Source organism: Emiliania huxleyi (assembly GCF_000372725.1).
Source record: "Emiliania huxleyi CCMP1516 unplaced genomic scaffold EMIHUscaffold_72, whole genome shotgun sequence".
Classification (NCBI taxonomy): domain Eukaryota; phylum Haptophyta; order Isochrysidales; family Noelaerhabdaceae; genus Emiliania; species Emiliania huxleyi.
Window position 1 is genome coordinate 103,659 of NW_005196603.1, and position 11,931 is coordinate 115,589.

The following is an 11,931-nucleotide window of genomic DNA, read 5'->3' on the forward strand; positions in this document are numbered from 1 at the left end:
CTTAAAAAAGAAAAATGCCGCAGGTTTCCCGTTAACTGCAGAAGCCCCCTCTACTCGGAGCTAGTGGACACGGACACGGCACCACACGTCACGTACACGACTGCTTAATTACTTTGCCCGGCTCCCCAGGTTGGGCTGTCTGAGGTTTGCCTCTCGCACCACCCACCACGTCTGTTTTCCTTTCCTTTTTTCTCTACAAGACCCTTCGTTTTCTCTAGTTTCCCGGGAAAATTCCTTGGAAATCGTCAATTATTGGGCTCTGAGCCGAGTCTGAGAGTTTGTGTTTGTCGCGTCTGAGGCTGGTTTGGGCTCAAATTTAGGTCAAATTTTAGGCCAAGGAATCGGCAAAATGCCCGGAATTTTGCGGAGAACCCGTGCCCTACCCTTCCCCCCCCAAAGTCGGAACCCGGCCGCGTCGTGGCTCGTGACACGCAAGCTTCAGTAGCCCGTTTCCCGCGGAACGAAGGGCATCGCCTTCGGGTTCAGCGTAGACGTTAGCGGGACGGGGCGAGGGACGCGGAGCCCAACAGGCGCCGCTCCTGCCAACGGTTCGGGGCGAGGGGCGTCGGGTCCCACCTCCGCCTCGATGACACTCGCTTCAGCCACCCCTTTAGCTTCAGCTTCCGCCTCCGCCTCCGCCTCCGCCGCCGCGGTCACGTCAAACGCGTAGCAGCAGCCCGCCGATGCCGCCGATCCCGCGAACGAAGCGCGAGCAATTCGCTTGCGGCGCTGACCAGCTCAATCGCCGCTCCGTGCCCGCGGTGGTGCTGTACGAGCCATTCGACGAGCGGCATCTGATCAACGACCCCCAGCTTTAGTTTAATTTAGTTAAATTTAGTTTGCATTCAAAAAAAAGTCGACCTAACTCGACCTTTGCTGAGAGCGCCGAGTAGAAGTCGCGGCCGACGTACGAAAAGATGACCGAGATGCCGCTGTTGATGAGGACGAGGAGCAGCATGAGACCAAAGTTCAGCTTCGCGCCCTCCGCGTTCTCAAAGTAGGGCACGGCCAGCCGCCAGAAGAGGCGCAGCCGCTCCTGGACTGTATCCTCACGTGCTGGTGCCGCGTGCTCCTCGCGCCGCTCCGTCGCCACCGGCTCGGAGCAGCGCGGCTGAGCCAAGGTATGGTGCGGGCGGGAGACGAGAGGCTGTCTGCTGAGGGTTAGGCTCGCGCCCGGCGAGACGCAGAGAAGCGCGATCGCGAGGGCACCGGATCGCATCGTCCAGAAACGAGAAATTGGAGTGCAACGACTGGTCACGGGATTGTCGCGCACTCGCACTAATAACACAGGAAGAAGAAGAATCCCAAGTTGAAGTGCACTCCGCTGACTGACTGCGCGCCCCGACGGATGCAAAGAGTCGCCCTCCTCCTCTTCCTAGCACCGGGCGCGTCCGCCTGGCCGCCAGCGCGGCGTCGGGGGAGGCGCCGCCGGACGTGCGCCGGTGGACGATGTCGCTGAAGTGAACGGCCTTGGATCTCAGCAAGACTGCAGAAGAAAGAGCTCGCCGCGCAGCAAGGAGGAGCACGAGCGGGCTGCGGCGGCGGCAGCGGCGTCGCTGGCGGTGGAGGAGCCTCGCGGCCGACGCGGAGCGGCGGCCAGCGGCTGGCGGCAGAGCTCCTGGTGGAGGAGGAGGCGTCCAGGACAATCTCTTCCTTGCAAGAGGCGGCCAAGAAGAATGCCGAAAGAAGACAGCAGGAGCGGCGTCGGGGAGCGATGGGGAGCAGCGCGAGGAGGAGCAGGCCGCGGGCGGAGCAGGCCAAAAGGGCGGCGGAGGAGCAGCGGCAGATGGTCTGCCCTGTCTAGGGAAGCGAGCGCATGATCAGTGCTCACGGCAACGCCGCGCAAACTAAATGTCAACATGAGCGCTGGCCGTCCGTCCCTCTCGCGCACACGTTCCTTGCGCGCCACATCCGGCCGCAAGTGTCAGCCCGGGTCGGCTAGGTGGACGAGTCCAAGGAGGGGGACGAGGTCGCGAAGAATTACAACTATACAAAAATAAATGCAGCAAGGGCGACGGCAAAAAGAGACGTAGGCTGACAGCGCTGCGGGCCCCGTGCCAGAAACGGGCCGGCCACAGGCCGTGGCTCGAGAGCGCTTACGCGCCGAGCCACCGCTGCACGCACGCTAGACTAGTATGCCACAATCAGAGACTCCTAATTCCTCACCAGGTACCCACCCCCTCACGCCAGTCAGTGTTCAGCGTTCACTCAAGGATTGGCCCAGTGCCGACAAGCGTCTTTCGTCAGCGGCACCGGATCAAGGCCCGCGCACATGCAGGGATGGTCGGGTGATCGATCTGCAAGTTACATCTGCGCGCCTTGCTTGGTTGTGCTCGCGTTGCACTAGCATTCGTCCTGGATGAGCAGCGCAATTGCCTCAGAGGCAAATGGCGCAACCCGAACAGATGCCGGAGTAGGTCCCACAGACCAAGGAGTACGATTGGTTGGCCTCAAGTAAGTCCATACAAATAGAGAAGCACGGGGGCGGAGAGGCCGGAGGCGAGGGTGGCGAAGGCGAGGGTGGCGAAGGCGAGGGGGGCGAAGGCGAGGGCAACTGGCGCGATGGGGGCGTGAGGCAACTGGCGCATCCGCCACATGACCCAGGTAATTCCTCACAAACTTTCGGCCAGTCATACGAAGGCGAATTGATGGCCTCCGTACAAATCGTCTGGCACTGGCAACTGGCGCACGCGCCACAATCCCCAAGATTTATCTTACAAATTGTCGGCCAGTCCCATCCTGGAATTTTGCTCCAGACGTCCATACAATCCGGAACGCACTTGCGAGGGGCGCTTGGTGGCGGGGGCGGGGACGGGGGCGGCGGTGGGGACGGGGGCGGCAGTGGGGGCAGGGGCGAGGGGGGCGGAGGCGGAGGCGGGGGGGGATGGTATTGGCGTGACGAGATGGTCTTGCAACGAGCGATGGCCGGCGGGTTGTTCTTTTGGCCTTTGGGTTGTGCCGCGAGGCGGGTTGCACCAGAAAATCCATCGAGTACGCCGACATGACGGTCGCTGTCAGCAGTGCCAATCGCGAACGCCTTGCTCATCCGGATCTTGTAGCCCCACGTCGTGAACACCTGCAGCGCGCGGAACGCTGGTGCTTACATATATGAAGAGGGGCACAGACAGAGGCGTCGCAGCGCTCACGTAAGTGGTGGCGTTCTCGCCTTCGGCTCGAACGCAAGCTGATAGAGCGATTTCATGATCAGCTCCCTCAGGTACTTTGTCGAATGCGTCAAGCGGGCTCAAGGCCCCTTTGTCCCATGGAGCGAGTGGCGGGACCTGCGTCACCGCAGACATGCTCAGACGGGGCTAGGTGTGAGTGTGAGTGAGCGCAATCACCTCGCAATGCCCCGTCGCTCCAGCGATGACCGCAGCGTCTTTGATGGAAATCGAGTTGGATCGCGGCCCGTCCATCAAAAAAGAAGATGTCATCGTCACGGTGACGAACCCGCCATGCATCACGATGCTGCACGCCTTTTCCAGGTTTTTCTCACGCTCCGCAAACGACTGAGCCCGCAGGTCGTACTTCTTCTTGCAACAAAACTCATCATCGTTGCACACGTCATTGAAGGTAAGCTTGCAATAACGCAGAGTACCTTCTGGGGTCGGCCCATCGTTCAATTTGGCCACTTCATTTCTGGTAGGGTTCGCCCTGGGGGGCTTGGCCCGGCGTGCAATGTTCAATGCGCGTTGCGCGTACTCTGTTGGCAATGAGGCTGCCGAGATATACTCCTCCCCCCAAGGACCTGTCAGCGCGTACGTTGTTTGACTCATGTCTTCGCACCAGTTGCCGGCCAACGGCTTTTTATTCTGGGAAGGATCGCATTTGCTCGGACCTTCCTTTTTGCACACTGCACTCCAAGTGCTCCAAATAAGCTCCTGAAATTTGAAATCTTCCTCGAAACCCAGGAGTACCACTGCTTGGCCGAGCGTTGCCGTCCAGTACCACTCGAGGCCGCGATGGGTGCGCGGCACCATGCCTGGGACCTGATCGTAAACATAGTCGCACGGCTTGAGCTCGCGGGGCTTGCCCTCAAAAGTGGTCGTCATGCGACCAGTCCAAAAGAGCTCAGTGGCCTTTCGCAGTGCGTGCACTGGCGCGCTGCCAGACAGGGCAGACAACATCGCCGTGGGCACGCATGTGCCGCGAAGTACCTGGTTTGCATTCTGCTGCAGCACGGTGCGCGCAATGTCGCACATCGCCCAGCCAGACACGGCATTGTAGAAATACGGTTTTCCCAGGTCCTGAAAGCTCGCACTGCCCCTGTATGTTTCGTTGGCCCGCGTTGCGACTACGCCCCCTTTGCGCCACGACGAGTATTTCCGGCTGATAGCTTCGCCAACAACAGCGTGCTTCGCAAATGCGGGTCCGGCTGGGAACCTTTTGATAAGCTCGTGGAAGGCGCTCATGAAGGCACAGACGGCCTGACAAGGGCGCCCGGCCGAACTCTGGCACGCGGATGAAGGGCCATCGAAGCATTCCTGCACTCCAAGCGCCTTCAGTGTGGCATCCGCTCCCGTGGTGCCACTGACATTTCCAGAGAAGTCGATCTCGCCGCACATTTCCCACGATGGCTTGAGCTCGCCCTGTTGGTTGAAAACGTCCTTGCTCTCGTCGATGTCCTTAAAGTAATGTGCGATGACTTCGCGCATGGCGATCGCGTCCTCGTCCGAGACGCGGTGTGTTGGCAGCGGACGGTCGGCGTAGGGGCGGGGGCGAGCTGACGCCGCCGTTAGCGTTTGAAGAGGCAGGTCTAGGCCGAGCCCCCGTTGCGATTCGGAGTCAAACGGAGCAAAGACCCGTTGCGATTCGGAGTCAAACGGAGCAAAGAGCGTGTCACGGACGGGAGAGGTTGCCGTCGGAGAGGTTGCCGTCACCGCGCCAGAGGGGAGAAACGCAACGCCGCTGGAACCGGAGCCGTACGAGGAGTAGACGAAGGCCCCGCCGCTCGCCGCGATCAGGAAGAAGACAGTGCAAAACAGGCTGGGCAAGCAGACCTTGGGCCAGGAGAGCCAGCCGGAAGCGGAGACGGAGCCCTCCGGCGGGGGAATCGTGGTCGTCTCAAGGTTGGCCGTCGCGCCCTGAAGGGGGGGGCGCGAGACTGGCTGTGAGCTGCGGCAGGTCGAGCGGCAGGGGGAGGCCGTATGCAGGCAGCGAGCACCGAGTCTGTGGTCGACGACGGCGTGGAGCCGCGGGGCGCCTTGCCATTGCCACCGACAGACTCGGGCGAGACCGACTCGAACTGCGGCGCGCGCGACGCGCTGTCAAGCAAAGGCGCGGGGCAGTTTGTGTGTCGTCTGTGTGGGAGGGCGTGCACCGAGGACTCCTTCTCCGCGCCCTTCTCCTTTCCCTTCTTCTCGTCCTCGTCCTCGTCGATCTCCGCGTTGACGTTCGTCTCGACGTCGTCGAGCAGATCGTACTTGTTGGAGACCTTCGTGGACTTGACCTCGCCCGTGCGCTCCGTCTTTTTGCGCGAGTTCGAGACGATCCAGTCGGGCTGGCCCTACGCATCGAACGCGCGATGGGGTCAGTCAGTGGGTCCGCAGACGCACGGCACAGAATGCGGCGCTCGCCGCCGGGTCGGGCTTCTCCTTTGGAAACTCCTTGGCCGAGACGGTCCAGCCGTCGTCGCCCTACGCAATGGAAAGCGGGGTGGGGTCAAGGAGTGGGTCGTAGGCGCATGGCGCAGAAGCAAGGCGCTCGCCGCCGGGGCGGGCTTCTCCTTTGGAAACTCCTTGGCCGAGACGGTCCAGCCGTCGTCGCCCTACGCGTCGAACGCGGGATGGGGTCACAGAGTGGGTCGGCAGGCGCCGCGCGCATAATGCCAGGCGCTCGCCGCCGGGGCGGGCTCCGGAAAGTCCTTGATCGACGGCAGCGTCTCGCCGCAAACCGCCGCCGGCTTGAGGGCCGTGGCGACCTCGGTGGCCGGCTTGAGCGCCTGGTTCTTGATGGCGCCGGTCTCGTCAACGGAGGCCTCCGCGCCAGACTCTGCCGCAGGGATGTCCTTCTTGAGCGCCGGGTCGTTCTTGATGACGCCGGTCTCGTCAAAGGAGGCCTCCGCGCCAAACTTTGCCGCAGCCTTCTTGAGGGCGCCCTTGACGGTCGGGCGCTCAAACTTGGACCAGAAATCGGCGCTCGGGCGCGGCGCGTGGGCGGCGAACATGGCCTTGGCCTTGTCCGAGTCGACCGCGCCCGCGTCGGGCGCCTTTTCCGCGGCCGGGTCCTTCTTGGGGACGTCCTCCGTGCCAGTCTTTGCTACGGAGATGTCCTTGATGTTCTTGACGCCGCACGCCTGTGGGCGAGGGAGAGTACGCGCAAGCTTTCGGAGACGGGAGAGGGATGATCACAATCCTGGCGTGCGCACGCGCACCTTGGCTCCGAGGAGCGAAGGCGACACCGATGCGGAGATGACGAGCGTGATGTGGCCGTCGTCAGCCGGCACGATTCCGACGTTCGCGAAGGACTTCATCGGCGACAACTCGCCCGCGACGTTGCCGCCGCCCGCGTCAATGCCGTCCTTGAGCGGGCTGGGCTCGCTCTCGGGCGGGATGCCGACGGCCTTGGCGCCGGCCGGATCGTCGACGGTGAACGTAAGGCGGGACGCCTCGGGCACGGCGTCGAGCGAAACGCCCGTCGAAACGCCCGCAAAGTGGACGCCGGCGAGCGAGCCGGGCTCGCCCTCGGACGGGACCTTGCCGGTGGCGGAGCTGGCGGTGCAGGTGCCGCCGGTGCCGGTGTCGATGCCATCCTTGAGCGAGACGGGCTCGGAGGGGATGCCAACGGCGTTGCCTCCGCCAGAGTCGATGACGGTCGTGTTGTCCGCCAGAGACGCCTGTCAGCCACAGAACGCGAGAGGGTCGTCTTGCAGGGAAGGCGCAGCGTTGCGTGCGTTGCAGCGGTGCGCGTGTGCATACCCCTCCCTCAGCCACTGCAAATTAACGCACACCTGCTTGTCAGCAAGCGGCGGCGGAGGAGAGAGCTTGAGCACGAGCTTGTCACCGGTGGCCGGCACGAACTCGAGTTTGAGCATGTTGATCGAATGAATTCCTGCAGAGAGTCCAGAAGCGGTTGAAGGTGGTGTCCCCGATGGGAGGTGCAGGCCAGCGCTCGAGTGGCCCTCGCGGCTGCGGACACAGAGTGGCACTCTCTAGGCACAGCAGAGATGCGGGAACTTTGCTCGGCGGGGTCAATCTCAGGTCAATCTCGGCTCGTGGCAGGAAAGGCAAGCGCCTACGGGATCGCAACCATGTGAAAGAGGGTGAAAAACTGGTATGGAGATGTCTGGGGGGCATATGGGGGATCTAGAAAGAGAGGTGCGGAAGAGTCCCACAACGGGCCGTCCGCGCATCACTCCAGTGCGCGGTCAATCTCGGATTCTGATCTCGGGTCAATCTCGGGTCAATCTCGAACGGAAAGGCCGGCGCCTACGGGATCGCGACCATGTGAAAGAGGGTGAGAAACTGGTATGGATATGTCTGGGGGGCATATGGGGGTATATGGGGGTATATGGGGTATATGGGGGTATATGGGGGTATGAGAAAATCTCGGGCAATCTCGGGCAAATCTCCAATACCCCACCCTTCACCCCCACCCCCACCCCCGCCCCCGCCCCCGCCCCCGCCCCACCAGTACCCCAGCCTCGCCAAGAGCCTCGGGTAAGGGAAAAGAAAATCGCCGAACGGCATGAGGTTTCGCATCTCTCTGTGCAGAGGACTAACGCGAGCTCTGGTGACTGTTTGGACGAGAGTGTCGAGCAGGAGAATGCCGACGCGCCTACGGACCGCACGTCGCGGCGTGAGCGTCGAGACGAGGCCGCCGGCACGCTCTCTCGCGTCCTCGGCGCTCGGACTGGAGCCGGGCGGCGATTGGCGAGCAGCGAGGCGGGTCGCTCTCTTGCCGTAAGAGAGGGAGGGCGGTCGGACGGGTTCGCGCGGGAGGTGTGGAATGGGCAGCAGCGGACGCGTCTCGCGGCCTCCTCGATGGCAGCAGCCTCACCTGCGAACGGGAGGTGGCAGGCATGTGAGGCCGAGAGGGGGCGCAGCCTCTCGGGAGCCAAAGCGAAGCGCATCGCATGGTGGGAGCGGAGAGGGAGCGGCGGGTTGCGTGAGCAAGAGGCGTCGCGCCGCTCGGGCGTGCAGCTCCCCGCGGCCATATGTGCGTCGATGCGGCGGGGCCAGCGCGAGCGGAACGGGAAAGGCGAGGGTTGGGCCTTGTGTGTGGTTGTCAGCAAAGGCCGTCGGTCGGGGGAATGTCGAGTGCTGGCGAAAGGTGTTGAGGGGGACGTGTACTCTCTCTCTCTCGACGTGTATGAGAGACCCCAGCTGGCGAAAGGTGTTGAGGGGAACATGGGGAACATCTCGTGTTCACACTGTCGTTTGTGGCCGCAAACTGTGGTGTTTGTTGAGTGTGTGTGTGTGTGTGATACTCACTCACACGCAAACTGAGAGAGAGATTTTTAGCAATACCAAACTGTGGCCGCGAAAACCAGGCCAAAAACCATCTCCCTGATTGATGGCTCCTCACCGAGATAGCAGATAGCCAGCCGACTCTCGGCCGTCTCAGATGACCGGGGTGTGTCGTGTGTGATCGCGCGCCTTGCGGGGTGTCTCTAAACAAGAGGAAAAGCGCCAGGCCCCAATGGGAAGAATCGCAACGAAGCAGCGCAACAAGCGCTGGCTGCTACCAACAAGGCCCTATGCTACCTCACGCGCGGATATTATCAAAGAGGATAGCGCATGCACAGGCTTCTCTGACATGCGCGGTTTGTTTGAGCTTGAGGCTATTTGTGAGAACTGTTTGGCTAGACGTCGCTAGAAGACTGCGCTCAACCGCTGATCTTAGACCGCGCAGGCACCCCAGCATCAAAAACAAAATCTCTCCCTCTCTCTCTCTCTCTCCCTCTCTCTCTCTCTCTCTCTCTCTCTCTCTCTCTCTCTCTCTCTCTCTCTCTCTCTCTCTCTCTCTCTCGCTACTCATATTTTTTGTCTTTTCTTTTCTTTGTTGCTTTGCTTCAGGCTTGTCGCAAGCTCGCGCGACAGCAGGCACCTCTGGGCTCGCTGCGCGCCCTGCAAAAATGGCGCCGAATCCTCGTCTCGTCCCGAGCCTTTACCGCACGGTGACGGTGGTCATGTCGGACGGCTCCACCTATCGCGCGCCCTCCGCAGTGCGAGCGGTCGGATCGATGCTTCAGCTCGAGCGCGACACCGCCAACCACCCAGTCTATCTGGCGCGCCGCCGCGCACGCCCGCTCCCGCACCACCCTCGCCCGCCCCAACCGCCCTCTCATCGACGCGCCGCTGACAGCGGTGCCCCCTCCTCAACTCGCAGGGCAAGGGCGACGGGCGTGGCCTGCTAGACAAGCGCGAGGCTGCGCGGCTCGCGCGGCTCGCTGAGCGCGAGAGGAGGCTCGGCGTGTCAAACACAGAGGAGGGATGATGCGGAGTGCGAAGCGGTCAAAGAGGTGTACTTGTGGCGGATAAGAGAGAGAGCGCGAGCGACCAACATAGTGCCGCGTCGACGCGAAGGCCTCTTCGTCTCCGGTCCGCACGCGTCGCGGATCGCGAGAGAAGAGGGTCTAAGGTTTTTGTTTTCGTGTTTTTGCGCCGGGCGAAAAGCAGCGAAAAGACTGTTATTGCTGTTCTCCAGAGAACAATGTGTACAGACGACACTCGACAGCGGTCAGCGCCACCGGCACCGCACTAGTGCGCAAAGATCAAAAAGTGCCCACGGGAGACGATACGTGTCCCCCCGACACCGAGATGTGGCGACGCTCGCCGACAGAGGACAGTCGCAGGGCGCGCCCTGGGACACACGGGACGGCACCAAGGCGGAGAGGCGGCCGGAAATGGCTCGCGTGGCGCGGGTCGCCGCCGCGCACACGCAAGACAGATCCTCGAGGTCCGATCGAGGCAGATCCCCCTCTCTGGTTGCGTGTCTCTGCGCGCACCTCAGGCGTTCTCTTGCGACATGAGGTACTCGATTTGACACGCCTCGTCGATGCACGGCCGCGGCAAGCCCGTGTACTCCCACGGCAGCTCCATCCCGTCGAGCGGCTCCAGGTCGTCGAACCACACCGCCTTGGGGTCGTACTTTGCGAAGAAGACCTTGCCGATCCACTTCTCGTCGCGGCACTGGAGGAAGCGCAGCACAAAGGCGGGCACACCTGTTCACAGCTGGAGGTGTGAAGAGGCGCTGTTCACGCTGGAGGAAGCGCAGCACAGAGGCGGGGCACACCCATGACCTCTTGCGTTCCAACCACCTCGACCTTGCCGGGGGTGCAGCTCATCGACGGGCCGCGAGCGGTGCGGCAGAGACCGGACGTGTTGCGGATAGCGTCGGCGTAGAGCTGCTGCGCGCGCACGAGTGGCACGTCAAAGAAGGCCTGCGCGCCCGTGTCGCGCGCCATGAACATGTAGTACGGGACGATGCCGAGCCGCACCTCCTCGCGCCACTTGTCGGCCCACACCTGCAGGCAGGGTCGGGGAGGCGTGAGAGAGGCGTTGCCAGCCGCGCCCTCGCGCCCCGGTGCCCCTCGCCTTCGCGTCGTCGTTGATGCCGCGCATCACCGGAGACTGCGAGCGGATGATCACGCCCGCCTCCTGCTTGAGGCGGTGGATGGCGTGCCGCACCTTGTCGGTCGACAGCTCACGCACGTGGCCCAGGTGCGACATCACCGCGATGTGCCGCCCGCCCACCTCCTTGACCTCGCGCAGCAGCGCGAGGAGCTCGTCGGCGTCGGCGTCGGTCGTGAAGCGTTGCGGCCAAAACGTAAGCGCGCGCGTGCCGATGCGCAGGTTCTTGACGTGCGGCAGGAAGGTCGGGTCCTTGAAGGGCTCGAAGTACTGCTTGAAGACGCGCCTGTTTCCACACCAGCGGGCGTGAAGCAGCCCGCGTGTCGGTGTGTCGACCTCTCGGCGATGCAGACGGCGCGCGCGTCTTCATGATCATCGGGTCGCCGCCGGTGAAGAGGATGTCGGAGACCTCCTCGTGCTCGGCGAGGTAGTCGAAGAGCGAGCCCGCGTCCTTCTGCGCGAAGCGCAGGTCCGAGTCGCCGATGAACTGCGCCCAGCGGAAGCAGTACGTGCAGTACGCGTGGCACGTCTGCGCCGCAGAGGCGAAGAACAACACCGTCTCAGAGTACTTGTGCTGCACGCCCGTCAGCTCCGCCTTTTTCGGCGCGTTGAGGGCCTTCTGCCCCGCGGGGTGCGGGTTGAGCTCCTCGCGGATCTCCTCGACGGCCGCCTTGATTGTCAGCGGCTCCTTCGTGGCGCACGCCTCCTCGAGCGTCGCCCGCGCCGACGGCTCGAGCATGTCCATCGTCGGAAAGATGAGCCGGTAGAACGGGTCGGTCGAGATGTCGCCTTCCATCTCCCAGTCAATCTGCGGCGCGGGGGCGGGCGGCGCCCGGTCGGAGGCGCGCGGGCGAGCGGGAGGGCGCGCTGTGGCGCACCAGCTCCTCGACCAGGTAAGGCGACGCTTTGAACGGGAAGATGAGTGACGACATCTTGATGTCGGCGAGCTTGTCCTGTAGGCGGGGGAACTTCTCCGCCCAGGTGTCCAAGGACTGAAGCGTGATGGGCGTGAATCGCTCGTTCGTCTGCTCCACCTCGGCGCCGACCACGTTGGTCTCACCGGCCGCGGCGGCGAGTGGCTCCACCTCGGACGGCTGGCTGACGCTCTGCTGCTGCATGAGCGCGGCGGGCACGCGGCGATGCGACGACGAGAGGGCAGGAGGCACGCCGACATGCAGCGCAGCGGCGCCGGCGAGCAGCGTCAAGGCACATCCGTTCACCTTCATGCGTGTGATTCCTGTTCCGGCTTCGCCGGCTTGCATCCATCGACAAGCATCGCGCTGTTTCTTTTTGCGCAGTAAGTGCCGAAGAGCCAGTCCCGTGCCCAGTGTCGTGCGAGGGAGTTTTGTCGACCTCA

General features: G+C 63.0%; 1 protein-coding gene across 1 annotated transcript; it reads right to left on the reverse strand.

The window, feature by feature from the left end:
• Window positions 1-9,616: 9,616 nt before the first annotated feature.
• EMIHUDRAFT_465488 (hypothetical protein) lies at window positions 9,617-11,815 on the reverse strand. The gene is made up of 5 exons (XM_005761152.1): window positions 11,453-11,815; window positions 10,928-11,382; window positions 10,569-10,860; window positions 10,237-10,468; window positions 9,617-10,165 (listed from the first exon to the last, which is right to left on the reverse strand). Exons 1-5 carry the CDS (start codon window positions 11,798-11,800, stop codon window positions 9,951-9,953), a joined length of 1,542 nt encoding a protein of 513 aa, XP_005761209.1. The 5' UTR covers window positions 11,801-11,815; the 3' UTR covers window positions 9,617-9,950.
• Window positions 11,816-11,931: the final 116 nt, after the last annotated feature.

What these genes read in the sequence shown, in the direction of transcription:
- EMIHUDRAFT_465488 (XM_005761152.1), bottom strand. Translation starts at nt 11,800, where the DNA reads ATGAAGGTGAACGGATGTGCCTTGACGCTGCTCGCCGGCGCCGCTGCG. An exon ending in CTTACCTGGTCGAGGAGCTG is followed by an intron (nt 11,383 to 11,452) that starts GTGCGCCACAGC and finishes CCCGCGCCGCAG; the next exon opens with ATTGACTGGGAGATGGAAGG. An exon ending in TGGAACGCAAGAGGTCATGG is followed by an intron (nt 10,166 to 10,236) that starts GTGTGCCCCGCC and finishes AGCTGTGAACAG; the next exon opens with GTGTGCCCGCCTTTGTGCTG.